General features: G+C 37.6%; 1 protein-coding gene across 1 annotated transcript; it reads right to left on the bottom strand.

The window, feature by feature from the left end:
- Nucleotides 1-1,433: 1,433 nt before the first annotated feature.
- LOC117812078 (multiple inositol polyphosphate phosphatase 1-like) lies at nt 1,434-13,735 on the bottom strand. The gene is made up of 5 exons (XM_034682675.1): nt 13,072-13,735; nt 12,350-12,544; nt 5,342-5,439; nt 4,665-4,795; nt 1,434-3,116 (listed from the first exon to the last, which is right to left on the bottom strand). The coding sequence occupies exons 1-5, from the start codon at nt 13,658-13,660 to the stop codon at nt 2,744-2,746; spliced, it is 1,386 nt and encodes a 461-aa protein (XP_034538566.1). The 5' UTR covers nt 13,661-13,735; the 3' UTR covers nt 1,434-2,743.
- Nucleotides 13,736-16,430: the final 2,695 nt, after the last annotated feature.

The raw sequence follows: 16,430 nt of genomic DNA, 5'->3' as shown, positions 1-16,430 counted from the left end.
GAGAATGATTTTGTAACAGAATAAAAGCACACAATTGGGCAATTATAAGGCTTCTCATAAAAACACTGTACGTAAAAGGGGTTTCAACACACAAACCAATAGTTTTTGCAAAGTTAAGGTAAAACATACAGCTACAAAAGATCCTAAATTAAGAGCCGTTCGGGAGTCGAAAGAGCCGGCTCTCTGAAAAGAGCCCAACTTCCCATCACTAAAGCACCTGTACCATAGTGATAAAGAGATAACACTTCAATTTGAATCAAGTAAATACCACTTGTATACTTTAAAACAGAGGGTCATTTCATTCCTTGTGGACTCAACATGACAATATTTATATTTTTCAAGTAATTGATCTTAAACGCTTTAGGAAAATTAAAAGTAGCAAGACTCACATATCCCTTCGAGCCACCAAATGGTATCATAACAATGGTGTATGCTGTTTTTAATGACAGCACAATTTTATAATTTACTAGAAATTTATTCAAATTATTTCACGGACCCCCACGCTATGGTTCGCAGACCACCAGGGGTCCCAGGACCCCACTTTGAGAACAACTGAGCTTGAGTACGGTAATTGAGCCAAATGTACCATAAAACATAAACAATATACCCCCGTTTTCTGTGAATGCATGATTATGAAGTGAAGGAGAAAAGATGTGAAAAAAGTTGTGCAGTGTCGCTGTCTTTTCCAGCACAGCGTGCACTCAACTTTCAATGAATGGGGATGTGTTTTGTTAATCGGGTCAGGTCGAACGCAGCCATGTTGGAATAATTTTCCAGGACTATATGTGATTTTCCAGGACATTTTACTTTTTCTCCCATTTTCCAGGTGTTTTCCAGTACTGGAAAACCTGGTCAACTGTTTTCCAGGTTTTCCAGGTTTTCCAGGATGCATGGGAACCCTGTCTAAGCTACATACCAGTTTATTTATTTTTTTTACAATTTCTTCAAATGTAACAGCACAATATTGACCTTCAGACTGTCCACCTCTTTAAACAACATTATTTGAAGCCAAATGACTTGTTGAATAACAACAAGGGGGCATTACTTGGTATAATCTAACCTCATGAAGTCAAATAAAACTCTAAAAACCTACAGTTTAATTTCAATCAGATTCAGCCACACTTGATGCTATGAAAATATGACAATGCCAAGCGTTTTTATGCATAGACAGCTGTTTAAATCACAGTAATAGCCCATTGTATATGTGTTTTTAACTTATCAATCGTGCATCCACATTGATTGATCAAGGCTCAAGGTCTGTTATGCAGCCGCTGTCCACTCAGCACCCCAGGAGCTGCCTGCTGCTGACAGATAGATGTGGTTCAAACGTAAACAGAGACTCCTCTGTTTCCAGAAAGGAATTCTAAATGTAAGTTTATATATTCAGACAATTTTGGTTATCTTATTGCAGTTCTAACAAAACAAAACAAAAATGTAGTAGAAAACACATTTTATTTCAGGCCCATTAAGGACCCCACTTGGGCCCTAGGTGGTCAGTCCCACTATTCCCCCCACTACGATGCCCCTGCTCTTGGATACACCCGTTAAAGATTATAAAGAAACCCTTCAGTGAGTTCACAATGGACCAAACGAGATGAAGTCCCCTCCAGAGGTGAAAATATGATGAAGTGCTCTCCTTAGCGCCCCTTCAGTGGAGAAAATGTGATAAAGTCATCTCCAGTGAAAAAAAACCTTACAGTGGCGTAAATGTGATGTAGTGCCCTCTAGGTAGCCCTTAAAATAAAGAAAGGTGGTGGTGGCCCTTCCAGTGGAAATAATGTCAAACAGAACCAGGCTGCTCTGCCACACAACATTCAGATGATGTCCTTATTTATTATGTCAATCACAGAGTAAAGATAACCCATAATTAATAGCACTACAATGCAATCCACAATGTAATTATTGAAGGGTTTTAACACATGTAGTCTGAGGCTTTAGATATTTTGGACATTTTAAGATTTACCACAAATTAAGCCCTTAGCCGCAACTTATAAATCATTATGAAAAAGAGTACTTATTATAATTAAGTATCCGACAGACTTGTCCATCATGTCAAACTAATAATTCTTACCGTAACTGGGATGTGAAGGGCCAATGAGGAGATTTCTATCCTGATTACAACCAATAAAAGTGACATAGCATGGGCCTGAGTAAGATATAATGTACTACTGATACTATGGCACAAATAATGATGCCAAAACAAGTGGATTTTTGGACCAAAGCACCTGCTTTGGGCTAACTGATGAGCCAATTATATGTTTCCTGGCAACTTACAATGACATACAAGAATCTTGTAATGCATTGGATGACCAATTTTGGTTATGCAATATTACTTACAAACTGATGAATACTGTGAAATGTGCCAGTGCTTCTTGGAGATCAGGAAACAGATAAGTGATGAGTCTAGAGTTCTTAACTTCCTCTGCACAATATAGCAAATGTGCACACTTCAAAGATGGTCCAATTCCTGCTCTAACTTGTGCAATCAGGTCAAGACACTGCAAAAACAAGGCAGTAATAATACTGTTATAGTAAAAGCAAACTTGAATGAAACACCAAAGGTTGGGCTTGTGTTTTTCTCCCAGAGAAAGCCTGTCATTTTGCAAAAGTGAAATAATTTGTTCATGTTTGCATGCAAGCATTGAGGCTAAGACGCTCCCATAATTTCAAAAATGTTCACCATATTCCTGATAAAACTCAATAAAGCCCTACTACCATTTCTGTACCAGACTATACTGTCCTTCTAAGTAGTACTCTCAAATAGCTGACACTCAGTCTCAAAGTCACAGCCTTTGAGCAGTTCCCTGTAGTGCTCCCTCACTTCCTGATAGAGCGGCATGGAGGCCTCCGTCAGACCAGGGAAAGTCACAGGCTTCTCATTGAGCAGCGGCTGCAGTCTCAGGTCACCACCACCACAGTCGTACAGCACCAGGAGTAAGTTAGCAGCGTAAGGTAACATGTGGCTGGTGCGGAAGGTGCGCTGTGCTTGTGTGGCGTAGTTAGTGGAGGTCAGGGTGTCATTGTCCTTGGAGAAGCCCAGGAGGGTGAGGAGGGGCAGGAGGGTCTCTGCATGGCCCACCTGGATGGTCACAGCTTCAGTCACCTGCTTGCCTAACCTGATGGGACAAAAGGGGTTATAATGAAGAAAAGGAGCTGAAACAATTATTTGGATAATAAACTCATCATGTAAAATGTATTAAGTGCTTGACACTTTCTAGCTCCAGCTTCTTCAGCTAATCTTTTGGACCTTGGAGTGATGGTCAGACAAAACAAAGTCTTGTATAAAACTTCTTCTTATCAATTGTTGTCTTAACAAAATATATTTAAAAGGATACATGACAGATGAAAATAAATGAAAGATACATGCTACATCCTGGTGTTGTCATTTTGGTTTTGCTTGTCGTAGGAGTTAAAAAACAGTTTGCATTAAAACCTGTATCAAGTCAGTCGTGTTAGATGACAGACTACACCCCTTCTAACTGTGTACGTTTATGTAAGGACACATTTACACCAATAAAACCCGGGTTATTATACCTAATATTTAAATTTGAGGTCATACAGGTTCTAAATAGAATAGAAATCTTATCTCTGTACTTGAAGGACAACTTGGTATGTTGACAAATGGGATCTTCAGATTTGAAATGCTTGTTTGCACTTCTAAGCTCTCAGTTGTGGATCACTTGCTTTTCAACACCTCCTTCAATCTTTTGCCTGGAACTCCTCACCTCACCTCAATCTTTGTGTTATTGGAGCAGGAACATCAAGCACATCGTAGGAACTGCGTGTTAGCCTTTTGTCAGGTTATGAAGTTCTGACTTAAACGGCATTCAAACCTTGCTTGACATAATGCTTTCAGGTTCTCAATCAGGCTGAATATTTTTGTTGAGTCACATATCTTTAATATCAGTGATATATGTGTGTTAAGGGGGCATTGGGAGCCTTACTTTCAGTCTAGTCTGAAGAACTGGCTGATATTTTAGTTCAGGCCATGTTAGCCCAGTTACTTTCTGCCCTTAGACCCATTTATATATTATTATGATAAAAAAAAAAAAGACTTGCACTTCAGGCTGAAAATCCATTTCCAAGAGTTTTGTTTCACCATATTTTTTGAAATGTGTACATATTTACTTGTAGTAATGAAATCAAAGAGAGACAAAGAGCTTACTTTTACATTGAAAAAGATATAAACAGAGAAAAGACACTGTGAAGATATATCTAGTGATGTGCTTTCTTATCATTAATACATGTAATGAAAAGACCAAAGCTAGGAATACATTGACTGCCAGCAAGAGTTATTTGTATTGTGAACCCTCTTCCATCCCTCTCTGTTGAAAGCACATCGATGAGCAATATTGTTCTACTTGGTGACGTGTTTTTCTAATATCAGCATTTTACAGCAGTTGGTAAAGTTAACAATATTTTTATGATAAAAAATTCAAACCCTGACAAATGAGTCGTTTGCAGCAGGCCAAGGCATGTTTTATTAGTTCACCTGTCTTCTGGGGAAACACACGAAGCACAGGATGATGTGTCACAGAGTGAGCAAGGTGATCGTAATTGTTTATACTTGGCAACATAGCTTGTGCCTTCTTCCTTGGAATGACATTACAAGGCATTATGTACTCCCACTTTTATGAACCCAGAGACATTTGAGTTGTACTCACTTGTTCTCGACGGCAGCGTTGTCTAGTCGACTGAACACATCGTGGAAGAGGATGCAGCTGGACTTACTGTTTATATCATAACCATAGCCTCTTTTCCAGAACTGTTTCAGGTCATTTGCGTACTCCAACACCTGGTGAACCAGAAAGAACCTGTCATTGATAGTATGGACGCTGGATGGGCTTCATGTGAAAAGCTTAGAGAGATGATAGTCTTTGTTTTAAATGTGAGGTAACATTTCAGGTGATTTGACCCTTAGGTCAGCTTGTAACACAAGACACACAACGTTCTTTATGACCTGAACAATGCCTTCTGTGGAAAGCAGAGAAAGCATTGCTCACTACTTGTTAATTTATTTTAAATTTATCTTGCTTTATTTTTCACTAATGCATCTTGTTACTTTTCTCATTTGTGTTTCTGTTTCTTGCAGACTTACTAGTGATGCATTACAAAAAGTTTAACCAACTATTTACTCATCTAGAACAATGTGCACCAGTGTGAAGGTTAGTGTGTGTCCACATTGTTAGAACTCATCAAATAAACTCTATTTACAATAAGAACCTCAGGTTACTCATCTCAAACCTTTATGATGTAATCTCACTTTTAAAGAATGACAAGCATATGACAAAGCTGGCATGCTGAACCAAAATCCTTAACCCTATAAAGCAGAGGCTCATACCTGTGCATCCACCTCATCGAAGAGCTGACACCAGGGGGAATTAATGGTCTTGATAGCAAACTCATAGGCACATAAGTAAAATGCCGCTTCGGCCATATCTGGGGGAGAACAATGCAACAAACAGATAGTAAGTAGTCTTCAGACAAGCCAGGAAAACATTTAAATAAGTAGTGGACAGTGACAGAATAGTCCTACGCTTATGCGTATTAACTGCACCAGTTAAAGGCAGGTCAGCCTGTGTCAAGGTCATAAATTAGAGCAGTAATGTTACAGCACTCTTGTAGAGCTATTAGAGCTGTAGAGCTGTTATTAATTTTATGATGGAAAACAGCCCCCCCTACTGGGCTAATGCTAAAAATTGGAATTGTGATCAAATATGATGAACATGTTATTTTTGAGGGCTTCTGTTTTTTTTATTTGATATGAGAGAAGTGATGTGTTTCCTACGATAACAGACAATCATAGTTGTATAAATAATGAAAAAGAAGGCAGTCAATGAAGTAACTGATTTGATTTGGGCAGCTTTTTGAAAAAACATGAACTAATGAACACTTTGATACCCTTTTCTTCATTCCCCTTTACTAAAAGTTAGAACAACAAACTTTTTTTCATTAAAAAAATTACAGGGAATTTTGAGTTACCTTATGGAAGCGTAAAATATGAAGTTACTATTTTAGAACAGAGAAATCACAGAAAAGGCTCCAAACAATCGCAGGTCACTTTTTATCTGTAAGTATTGTAGGTCACTTTTTATCTGTAAGTAACAGACCTGTGAACCATATCCAGACGTATACATCTATTTAACCCTCCTATTATGTTCGTTTCTTAGGAACAGCAATAATGTTCCTGGGTCAGCTTGACCCGGGACATATTTAATGATCCAAAAGTGTCCGAACCCCAATAAAAATCCCAATAAGCATTTTTTAAATCTCATTATTAACTCCATTACTAACCATTTAAATCAATATTTAGAGCATTGGTGTTCTTTAATTCTCACAGATCATGGTTCAATTAGGATAACTTACTTGTTTATGAAATTCATGTTAAAACTTTTTTTAATGTACTATGAAAAGATTTGACATGACATTGATTTTTGTTTATTTTATTTTAAATTTTGAATTTTTTTTTGATGTAGTGATGTTGATAAATTAAGAAGAGACACATCTTCTGTCACATGCAGCCCAGAATTTTATGCTGTATTTAGCTGGTTTTGAAGGTATCTAAGATGGAAGGAACCTCTGAATGCCACTGGCCTTTCATCCACTGTGACATTAGAAATGCGAAATAATACTTTTAACTTTTTATTTTTTATTTTTTTCAATTTGACCCGCAACATTACAGGAGGGTTAAGATGTAAATGTTGTTAGACTAGCGCAAATCTGTCTTAAAGATTATGGTGCATGAATGCAAACATAGTACACTCCCTCAACACCCAAACTGAGCAAATGGGATGCTTCTTAAGAACACTAAACACAACAAAGCTGAGCCGTTTTTACTTTTGTAGCGGAAGAAACTATCTGATGAAAAATATTAAAGGAGAACAAAATTAATTAGGATGCCCACAGCAAAAGACCCCCATGCTCTACAATGGGGGATTAAAACTGCCCAGAAAATTGAGAGGCACCCTATTGCAGGCAAGATGGCGCCGCCACAACATCCACACCGGAAGTCCATACCGGAAGTCCATACCGGAAGTGATTCTTTAACCCCCTCTCTACCCAATGCCGGATGCTTCGAACTGGAAGTTTCTTCTTCGTGTAGCGTATTGATTGCATTAGTCTGTCGCTGCTAAATCAATTAGCAGAAAGCTAATTGTGATAGAGAGAGTGAGTGAGAGAGATCCCGCTGTGTATGAAGAACAGAATAATGTAGAGTGTTAGTGTGTGTGGGGGGAGGGGATGAGAAGGAAAAGACTGTAAGTAAGAGGGAAAATACACTCAAGCTGTACACAGAGATCTATATTCACCACAAAAACAACAGAGGCTCCCCAGAAATGTGTACTGTACATCTATCATCAGTGGCTGACAGTGGCGCCTCAAGTTGAAATATTTTAGTCCTAATATTCTATGTTGATTTGGAGTTTGTAATAGCAAAAGTGCATTGTTCTTTTTCAAGTACAACATTATCAATACAAAAGGGTTAAGACATCATACATATAACATTAAAAGAACATAAAATAAAGTATAATTCTACATTTCAAGTAGGGGTTGGATGGAAAGAAACAGTAGCTATGTATACATTTGCAGTTTTTCTAGTCATTCTAATTGAAGGTTCCAACTTCAATGTTTTCATGGACGCCAAATAAAGTGATCTTGTTAAGACATTGGTGTACATGCATCAAGCATTCAATCTGAATAAAACTGTTTGACAAGCTCAGAGTGTTTACGCCCATCTAATGTCTCAAAATAGAAGGAGAAACCATTCCCTCCGTTTGTTCTTGTGGTTAATGAACACCCCTGTCACTGTGTCATTGTAACGTGTTACAAATTATGTTAAAAAAGAAACAGTCACCACACACCTCTACATTTTCCTCCTCCACTCGCCCCTCCACCATAGATAACATTCTGCTCTTCTCTCGTGACTGTGGATCAACTCTGGATCTGTATTTCATTCATTCATTAATCTATACATGTGATCACATAGGCAGACAGCATGCAAGGTAATTTGGAACAAACACTACAGCAAACTTAGATAATGTGACAAGTCCCCATGGAAAGAGACTCCTGCACGCTGCACAGTTATCATAATGAACCTGTGGGGAACAGCTGTGCAGGAAGGAAGAGGGGTCACTGGGGGAATCAGTCAAAGGCAAGCAGGTGTGCAGGGGCAGGACACACACCACAGGGAACTGGTGGGCAGGTGAGGTACAGTCAGGCTAACACAACATAAAATAAAACATATGACCCAGACAAAACAAGAGAGGCATATGCAGATGTCATCATGGCAGCATCATAATCAGCTTTAAGTATTTCAACACACACTCGGAACAAAAGGCTGTGCATGGCTGAGACGTTAACACTATAACTTAGTGATTCGTGCAGGCTTCTAAGTAACTTGAATTCTCAACAGCCTATACCCTTTTGGAGTCAATCAACTAGTCAATAATACTGATACGATTAAAATGTAAGTGCAAAAAAGTTCATAGAATTACGCGTAAACCTACGTGTTTTTGAAGGCTTTTATTTTGCGTTCACGTTCCTGTTTTTTGAAGGCTTTTATTTTTGTAACTTCTGGTATGGACTTCCGGTGTGGGTGTTATTGCAACGTTTTTAGCTTTGTAACTTCCGGTATGGACTTCCGGTATGGACTTCCGGTGTGGATGTTGTGGCGGCGCCATCTTGCCTGCAGTAGGGTACTCTTGAGAAAATTACTGGTACCCAACAACCAAGCATACTTCATATTAGTGAGATGAGGTGTATGTATAAAGCTTTCTGTAATGCAGGGGTTAAAAACTAAAAATGAGAGCGTGAGTCTAATGTGTTTGTGTACGGAGCCCCTGAAGTTGCAAAAAGAAATATTTATTATCTTTTTATCTTATTATCAGCAGAAATCATCTGCTTGGCTTACTGAAAGACAACAGGCTCAGTCGAAATCTGTTTGCTGACAGACACGCCCCCTTATCGAACATCACTCACTGATTGGACGCTTGAGCCGCTCTGGCTTCTCTGAAACTTCACATCACCTGATTTTAATAATGGCGAAAAGACTAACCTTAAAACAGTCACTAGGATCATAAACATATGTCTGTTTATAAACAGCCAGTTTGTGATGAGCTGAGATTAAAAAGGTGTTTGACGTGAGTTTTAAACACAAAGTACTGAACTAGTACTAAAAGCAAAATCATAAAATCAATATAACAGAGAATTACTCCTGAGTTTTATAGGCCCATCTGTTAGTTAGAGAACAACTCCAGACTACTGGATTCTAACAGTCAGATTAAATCAAAGGTCACAAACCTGGGAGTGGTTTTACATTCAGATTTTAATTTTAATGCTCATTTTAACAAGGTCGTAAGTACTTCATTTTATCATCTAAGAAACATTGCAAAAGTCCGACCTTTTTTATCCCAGAAAGATGCCGAAATTTTATTTCATGCTTTTATCACAAGCTGCATTGACTACTGCAATTCCCTTTTTACTGGTTTGCCCAAAAAGTATCTCAAGAAACTGCAGCTTGTTCAAAACACTGCTGCCAGAGTTTTAACAAGGAAAAAGAAAACTGATCACATAACTCCTCTTCTTAAAACTCTGCACTGGCTCCCTGTTTCTTTTAGAATTGATTTTGAAGTTCTTTTACTTGTTTGTAAAGCTCTTAACAGCCATGCTCCTCCATACATCACTGATCTCCTGTCATTTTATTTTCCAGCTCGATCACTGAGGTCCTCGAATGCTTCCCTTTTAAATGTTCCTCGCGTGTCTCACACAAGCACCAGCCAGAGAGTTTTCTGTTTTTACCCCCCTAAGTTTTGTAACTCTCTGCCTCTGGACATTAAAACGGCGAGCTCTCTGGGGTTTTTTAAAATTAAACTTAAGACGTATCATTTTAATCTAGCTTTTAATTTGGAGTCATTTCTTTTTTAGCCCTGGACTGCATTATTATTTGTATTATTATTTTAACCATTATTATTTTAATCATTGCTTTAACATGTATTTAACTTATTTAATTATCTATTTATTTATTTTATTCATCTGATCTTAACACTACCTTATTTTTAACTTTTCTTTTCACTATTACTTATTTGATTAATTTTACTGCATTGATTTTATTTTATTTTCAAGTGTTTTATTTATAATCATGCCTTTTATAATTTTACCATTGCTGTTGTTTTCTGTCTCTCTGTGATTCTGTGAAGCACTTTGGGCTGCATGTTTTTCATGTATGAAAGGTGCTATATGAATAAAGTTGAGTTAGTTTATTTCAGATTCACCGTTTAAAGAAATAGAGTCATAAAGCCTTATATCATAGATAGAGTAGAACTGTTCAATCAATATAATAACTGTGTGCACAAGATAATAACTTGTGTGCACTATATAAGAAAATATTTAGTTTTGGGACTTCAGGGGCTCTGTAGTTTGTATAACTTCTCAAACGGAAAAGTAACAGTGAACTTTTTAAAGTTTAAAGGCAAACAGACTGTACAACTGGCCAATAAGACAGCAAATATTGCACTGCATTGCCTTTTGCCTGGTGGAATTAAACACCAGAGTGAACTTTACTTTTGTTTTTTGAACATAGGAGAACAGGATTTGGATATCATTGGCAGCAACAGAAAAACTTTAGTCTTTGCTTTTCCATGAGTTCAATTTAAAGCTCCAAGACTTCTGGTCCCAAGCTGGCAGCTAGCTGTTTACTTGTTATCTGTGGTTAGGAGGATGGTCCCATGGAGTGCCAAGACTCAGACCCAACACTGAAGACAGCCCATGGCAGTAAAATGAATATTCAATTCACAGGGAACAGCGAACACTCTTGCAGTCAGAGCACAAAGTTCACACTGTACGAGTACTTGCAACAGCGTTGGCATGGCGTTGTGTGATAGACAGTTTGACTTTTGATCCAGTGGTTGTAAATTACTTTTTTTGGATGTGTGCACCCTTCACCTTGTTTGTTGTGTGTTGTGTGATAAAACTGCACATGACTTTTGATTGTGACCAGCCCAACGGAAACCTGAGTATAATAAACCTGGTGTTTTAGCATCCAAACATGACATGCCACACCTTTTAGGTGGATAGATTTTCTTTGCAAAGTAAATATGCATACACACGGACAGCTATATTGGAACCAAAATGTGTTAGAAATAAGCTTGTTCAGTACACTGCTTGACAAAAATCTTGTCACATAAGGATATAGTGGAAAAGTGGCAGAAGGATGATTTCTCAGATGGATCATCGCCTGAACTATATCCCGATCGTCACAAATACTGCAGAAGACCTTTTGGAGCCTGCATGGACCCAAGATTAACCCAAAAAAAACCCAGTCAAATTTGGTGGAGGAAAAATCATGGTTTGAGGCTACATCCAGTATGGGGTGAGTGAGAGATCTGCAGAGTGGATGGCAACATCAACAGCCTGAAATATCAAGAAATTCTTGCTGCCCATTACATTACAAACCACAAGAGAGGGCAAATTCTGCAGCAGGATGGTGCTCCTTCTCATACTTCAGCCTTCACATTGAAGTCAAGGGAAGAAGGTCAAGGTGTTCCAGGATTGGCCTGCACAGTCATCAGACATGAACATTATTTAGCATGTCTCGGGTAAGATGAAGGAGGAGGTTTGGAGGATGAAACCTAAGAATCTTGATGAACTCTGGGAGTCCTGCAAGACTGCTTTCTTTGTCCAGAGGACTTTGTCGATAAGTTATTTGAGTCATTGCCAAGACATATGGAAGCAGTCCTCCAAGCTCATGGGAGTCATACAAGATATTAATTATTTTTTCCAAGGCACCATGACTTTATGTTCTGATGTTATTGTAGCATGTTTGTGTATTCAAAGTAAAGTATATGTTTAATTTCTACATTATTTTTGTATGCGACAAGACTTTTGTCCAAGCAAAATCTGACTTTTCTGTCCTCATTAAATGAAAAAACTATGAATGATAAAAAAAATAATTGATTGGTAAAATAATTTAGAGGGTTTTGCCTTTCATATGAGCCCTTTCTGATTCAAATTGATCAACTACAATTAAAGTTGTTATTTGTTGTTCCTACAACTTGGATAAGTGACAAGACTTTTGTCAGGGACTGTAGTTTAAACCTGCATTTAACTAACATTCTCGGATATAGAATATTGATACAGCTTCTACTACTAGTGTTATGCACGGTCTGTTTTGCCTTATGTTATTGTTTTGCTTATTATTTAGCATGTTTGACTTTTGGGTGAAGAGTGGAGGTGGCTACAGCTGCATTTCATTGTGTAACCATGTACTGAAGAATGCAAATAAAGCTGAACCTTTGCCCTTCACAATGTTGTGAATGGTGTGTTTTTGTACCTAAATAACAGATCTAATACTAACCATCTGATACAGTGTTATACGGCACTTTGAGACGGTCTGCGATCTTCTGCTGGACTCTCCTCATCTCTGGTCCCTTCTTGAATTTGTCAAGCTCTGACAAAGCTGAAGGGTTGTCATTAACTTCCTCCACAAACCTGGTGCAGTGGTCAAAGAACCTCATCAGGGCATCGTTCTCTGCATGGTCAAACTCCTGATCTAAGAAGAAAGAAAGATGAAGATAACATGAGAAACGTATTGTTGTGTCTTAACAGCCCGTGATGTGCAGATGTAGAATGAACTTCGTGACACTGGCTTGCTCGTATTACAATATGTTTAATTACAACAATAGCACCAGCATCAGTAACGAGCATTGTGACTGCTTGGAGGAAGACTCGGCCAAATGAAGTCTCCTCCTGACGGTCTCCAAATGCCGTCTTATAAAAGGGTGTAGGTGTCCTCAAAACACACACATATATATGGACGTCTCAACACCAGTTTAACATTTGTTATTTTGGACTCCAGCTCTAAAGATCTTGAAAAGACAACAATCAAAGATGCCAACTGTCACAGTCAATCACATTTATAGGCAAGGTGCTCTTTTCTTAGAAATTCCTGACGCCTCCAGGAGTTATTTTAGACTGGACTAACAACATATACTTTATTTTATGTGGTTAAATATCAGATACTTCAGCATCCAATTGGGTGTCACAATAGTGGCCTATATGATAACAATATGGGCGTACCTTTAATGGCCCACAGCTCGGTCAGTCCTGCCTTGAAAGACAGTGTGCTGTTGACACACCTGTGTTTTGAACTGGTCATAAACTTGATGAATCCATCTCTGAGCTTCTCCTCTGAGATCAAAGAGGGAAATAGCTTTGACAGTCTCACAGCCAGGTGCTTGTGATCCTTCACTCCTTTCTGGACGAGTCTGCCGTCCATGTCCTCGGTGTACCACATCGTCCACTGGGTCTGGATCTCCCGCAGCCAGCTCTCTTTACCTGACGCGCTGCTCTTGACCAGCTCGTGCAGCTTTTGCATTTTCTTCACGTTTTTCACCGTGGGGTACCTCGTGCCGTGTCTTATAATCGCAGTCAGATGAATTTCTCGACATTGTGCAGATGGAGGCTGCAGAATAGATCTGTTTACAGCCAGTATGTCCTTTATGAGATACGGGTTCACTTCCTCGTACCTCCCTTTCGTGCTGAAATATTTGGCGATAGCTGGTATGTTTAGATTGTCCTCTTGCTCCACGTCGTTACGGTAACAGCAGCCAAAGCATACTATGGTGGTGAGATAAGCCAAACTTATTTTCCAAGTAATTGCCCGCATGATGTAGCCTGATGGTTAGAATATGGCCTCGTTCACCCCCCAACTTACCAAAACTGTGTGACGTAGTTCATGGGGGATTGGCTATGGGAAGCCAATGATGCCATTATTCCCCCCTGATTTTAAGGCGATCTGAATTTAAACACACTTTCCTGCTCTGCTATATATATTTACTCTAAAAAAAACAGAGTGCTGAACTCCTTAGTGTGGATTAAGTGGTAACTTAACTGGGGTGATCATCACAAATATTTGACATAGGAACAATTCTGGATAAGTTTTGCTTGGTACTTACATGCATCCAACGAGTTTTTTTCCATTTATTTTTTGCTGTTATTTTGGATGTGCCCACATTTGAGAATGTCTATAGTAAGACAAATTGAAAATCTTTCATCACAAGATCATCACACATTCACATACCTATTGTCTTTAGCAGATTATTTATCTATTTATTTAACTAAATTTAATGAGGTAATAAAGTTACAAGGGATTCAGATATAGATTTTTACTCTGATTGGATCAAAAATGTATGTATGTATGTATGTATGTATGTATGTATGTATGTATGTATGTATGTATATGTGTGTGTGTGTGTGTGTGTGTGTGTGTATGTATGTGTGTATGTATGTATGTATTTACGTTTGTATGAATGAGTGTATGTATGTATATATGTATGTATGTATGTATGTATGTATGTATGTATGTATGTATGTATGTATGTATGTATGTACATTTGTATGTATGTGTGTGCGTGTGTGTGTGTGTGTGTGCACGTATGTATGTACGTTCGTTGAATGAATGTATGTGTATGTATGTATGTATGTTTGTACGTTTGTATGTATGTATGTATGTATGTATGTATGTATGTATGTATGTAGGCTACGTATGTAGGCTATGTATGTATGTATGTATGTAGGCTATGTATGTATGTATGTATTTATTTATGTATTTATGTATGTATGTATGTATGTATGTATGTATGTATGTATGTATGTATGTATGTATGAATTTATGTTCTTCCGTTAGGTAGATTAGTATGATACTAGTATGCATGTATGTCAGCATGATGTTAGCATATTGATGTACATTATTACCTAACTATGTCTTCATGTATTCTTCTATGAATGGTTGTATGTATAGTGTCTTAGTCTGTATGTTAGGATATATGTTTTCTTATTCATGGGCATATGCGTAGAACTACGCCAGTATTAGTTCTAAATAAATCAGAGTACCTATAAAAAATACTAATTTTATATGGAATCAGATTATTTTCTTTGAAACTATCAGAGTATCAGAGTGCTTAATATAAATTTAAAAAGATTTTTTAAAAAGTAATCACATCACATATATTTAGAGTTAATTTGAAAAAGTGAACCCTCTCAGGCTGGAATCAACTGGAGTCTGTGATGGATAATGATAGTTATCAAACGGACTATCTGACTATCTGGCACAGGTCTCAATCAAACCAAGGGCCATGATAATCGTTGACACAGTGCCTTTGCTTAACCACTGAGCTATGGTCATGCCTGAATGCGTTGTAGTATTGCATAACTGTATTGTAGATGATGTGACTCACGTTCTTGCACTCATGGGAATCAAACCACCGACTAAAAGTAACTTTTGACACACGGACGGTTGCTCAACCACTGAGTCATGGTGCTGACTTGCTTCTGATGAGACTTTAGAGTTTAAAAGGTTAGAACTTTAGTATTGCGTAATGAAGATACAAAAGATGATACAAGTTCTGTTGCCATGTGGCTTTTTAAGTATTTGGTACATGTGCAACCAACATGAATTTACTTAGCAGCCAAAAAAAGAAGAAAGTGTTGAGGTTACATAATAGACTTTAATGGACATTGACCACTTTATATTGCATTAGTGCTTGCGCTTATCATCATTGCAATCATAAAAGAGTTTTTAACATGAATGTTATAAAAATGTTGCTTTTAAATCTTTAAAGTTGGACTTTCAGCCAAACATGACTTTATTCCTCTTCAAATTTTACCCTTTGGAGTAGAATTGAACAGAGGCTTAGAGATCTGTTTCTGCAAAAGTGGCAAGGGGAACTGGATAAAATGACATAATCTGATATGTATGTACAATTTAAACAAGACATAAAACTAGAAAAATATTTGTTATTTGAAAACCAGAAGTATAGACAGGCTATCTGTAATTTAAGAATGAATAACACCAGGATCCCTAAGTTAACTGGAAGGCATAAAGGCCTGATGATGATCGTGTGGGTGATGAGTACCGTATTTAGTTTGAATGCAAGAACACAAGCATTCTGAGTTATAGAGAGAGGATGATACCAGAGTATTATTTAAAAAGTCCCTCTCTGTTTAAATTAATTATATTGTTGCAATCAAATAAGCCAAAAGTTATCTGCAAATTAGGGTCTTTTCTGAAAAATGAGCTTCCATTGTTTAAATAAGATCTGTTGTACTTCAGCCATGCCGTGTGCCATCATTATATATATTTTTTGTTATTTGTAATTTAAGTTCTGTCTGTGGCTCCATACTTATGTGATCATGGTCTGAGCGTCAAATGAAAATGAATGAAAGAAAAAAGAGATCATTTTATTTTTTTTATTTGACTGTGTTAAATATAAATTATTCTATGCTTTCATTTTCTATATCAGAGTGACCGTAACAGAATAACAAAGAGGAGTATATGGTTTCAAGAAAATCTACCATAATTACTTGGATATCATTATATATGTAAATGATAAATGAACAGTCAAGGGTTTTCTGTATTACTAGTCCTACAACATTGC

Source organism: Notolabrus celidotus, chromosome 4 (genome assembly GCF_009762535.1).
Source record: "Notolabrus celidotus isolate fNotCel1 chromosome 4, fNotCel1.pri, whole genome shotgun sequence".
In the NCBI taxonomy this organism is placed as follows: Eukaryota; Metazoa; Chordata; class Actinopteri; order Labriformes; family Labridae; genus Notolabrus; species Notolabrus celidotus.
The sequence above is the reverse complement of the archived record's forward strand: the minus strand, read 5'-3'. Positions and strand labels throughout refer to the sequence as shown.

Bases quoted from the DNA above. Each gene is read 5' to 3' on its own strand.
- LOC117812078 (XM_034682675.1), bottom strand. From the start codon at position 13,660: ATGCGGGCAATTACTTGGAAAATAAGTTTGGCTTATCTCACCACCATA. The intron at 12,545-13,071 runs GTACGCCCATAT...CTTTCTTCTTAG, and splicing joins CGAGCTGTGGGCCATTAAAG to ATCAGGAGTTTGACCATGCA. The intron at 3,117-4,664 runs GTGAGTACAACT...TTGTCCCATCAG, and splicing joins AACGCTGCCGTCGAGAACAA to GTTAGGCAAGCAGGTGACTG.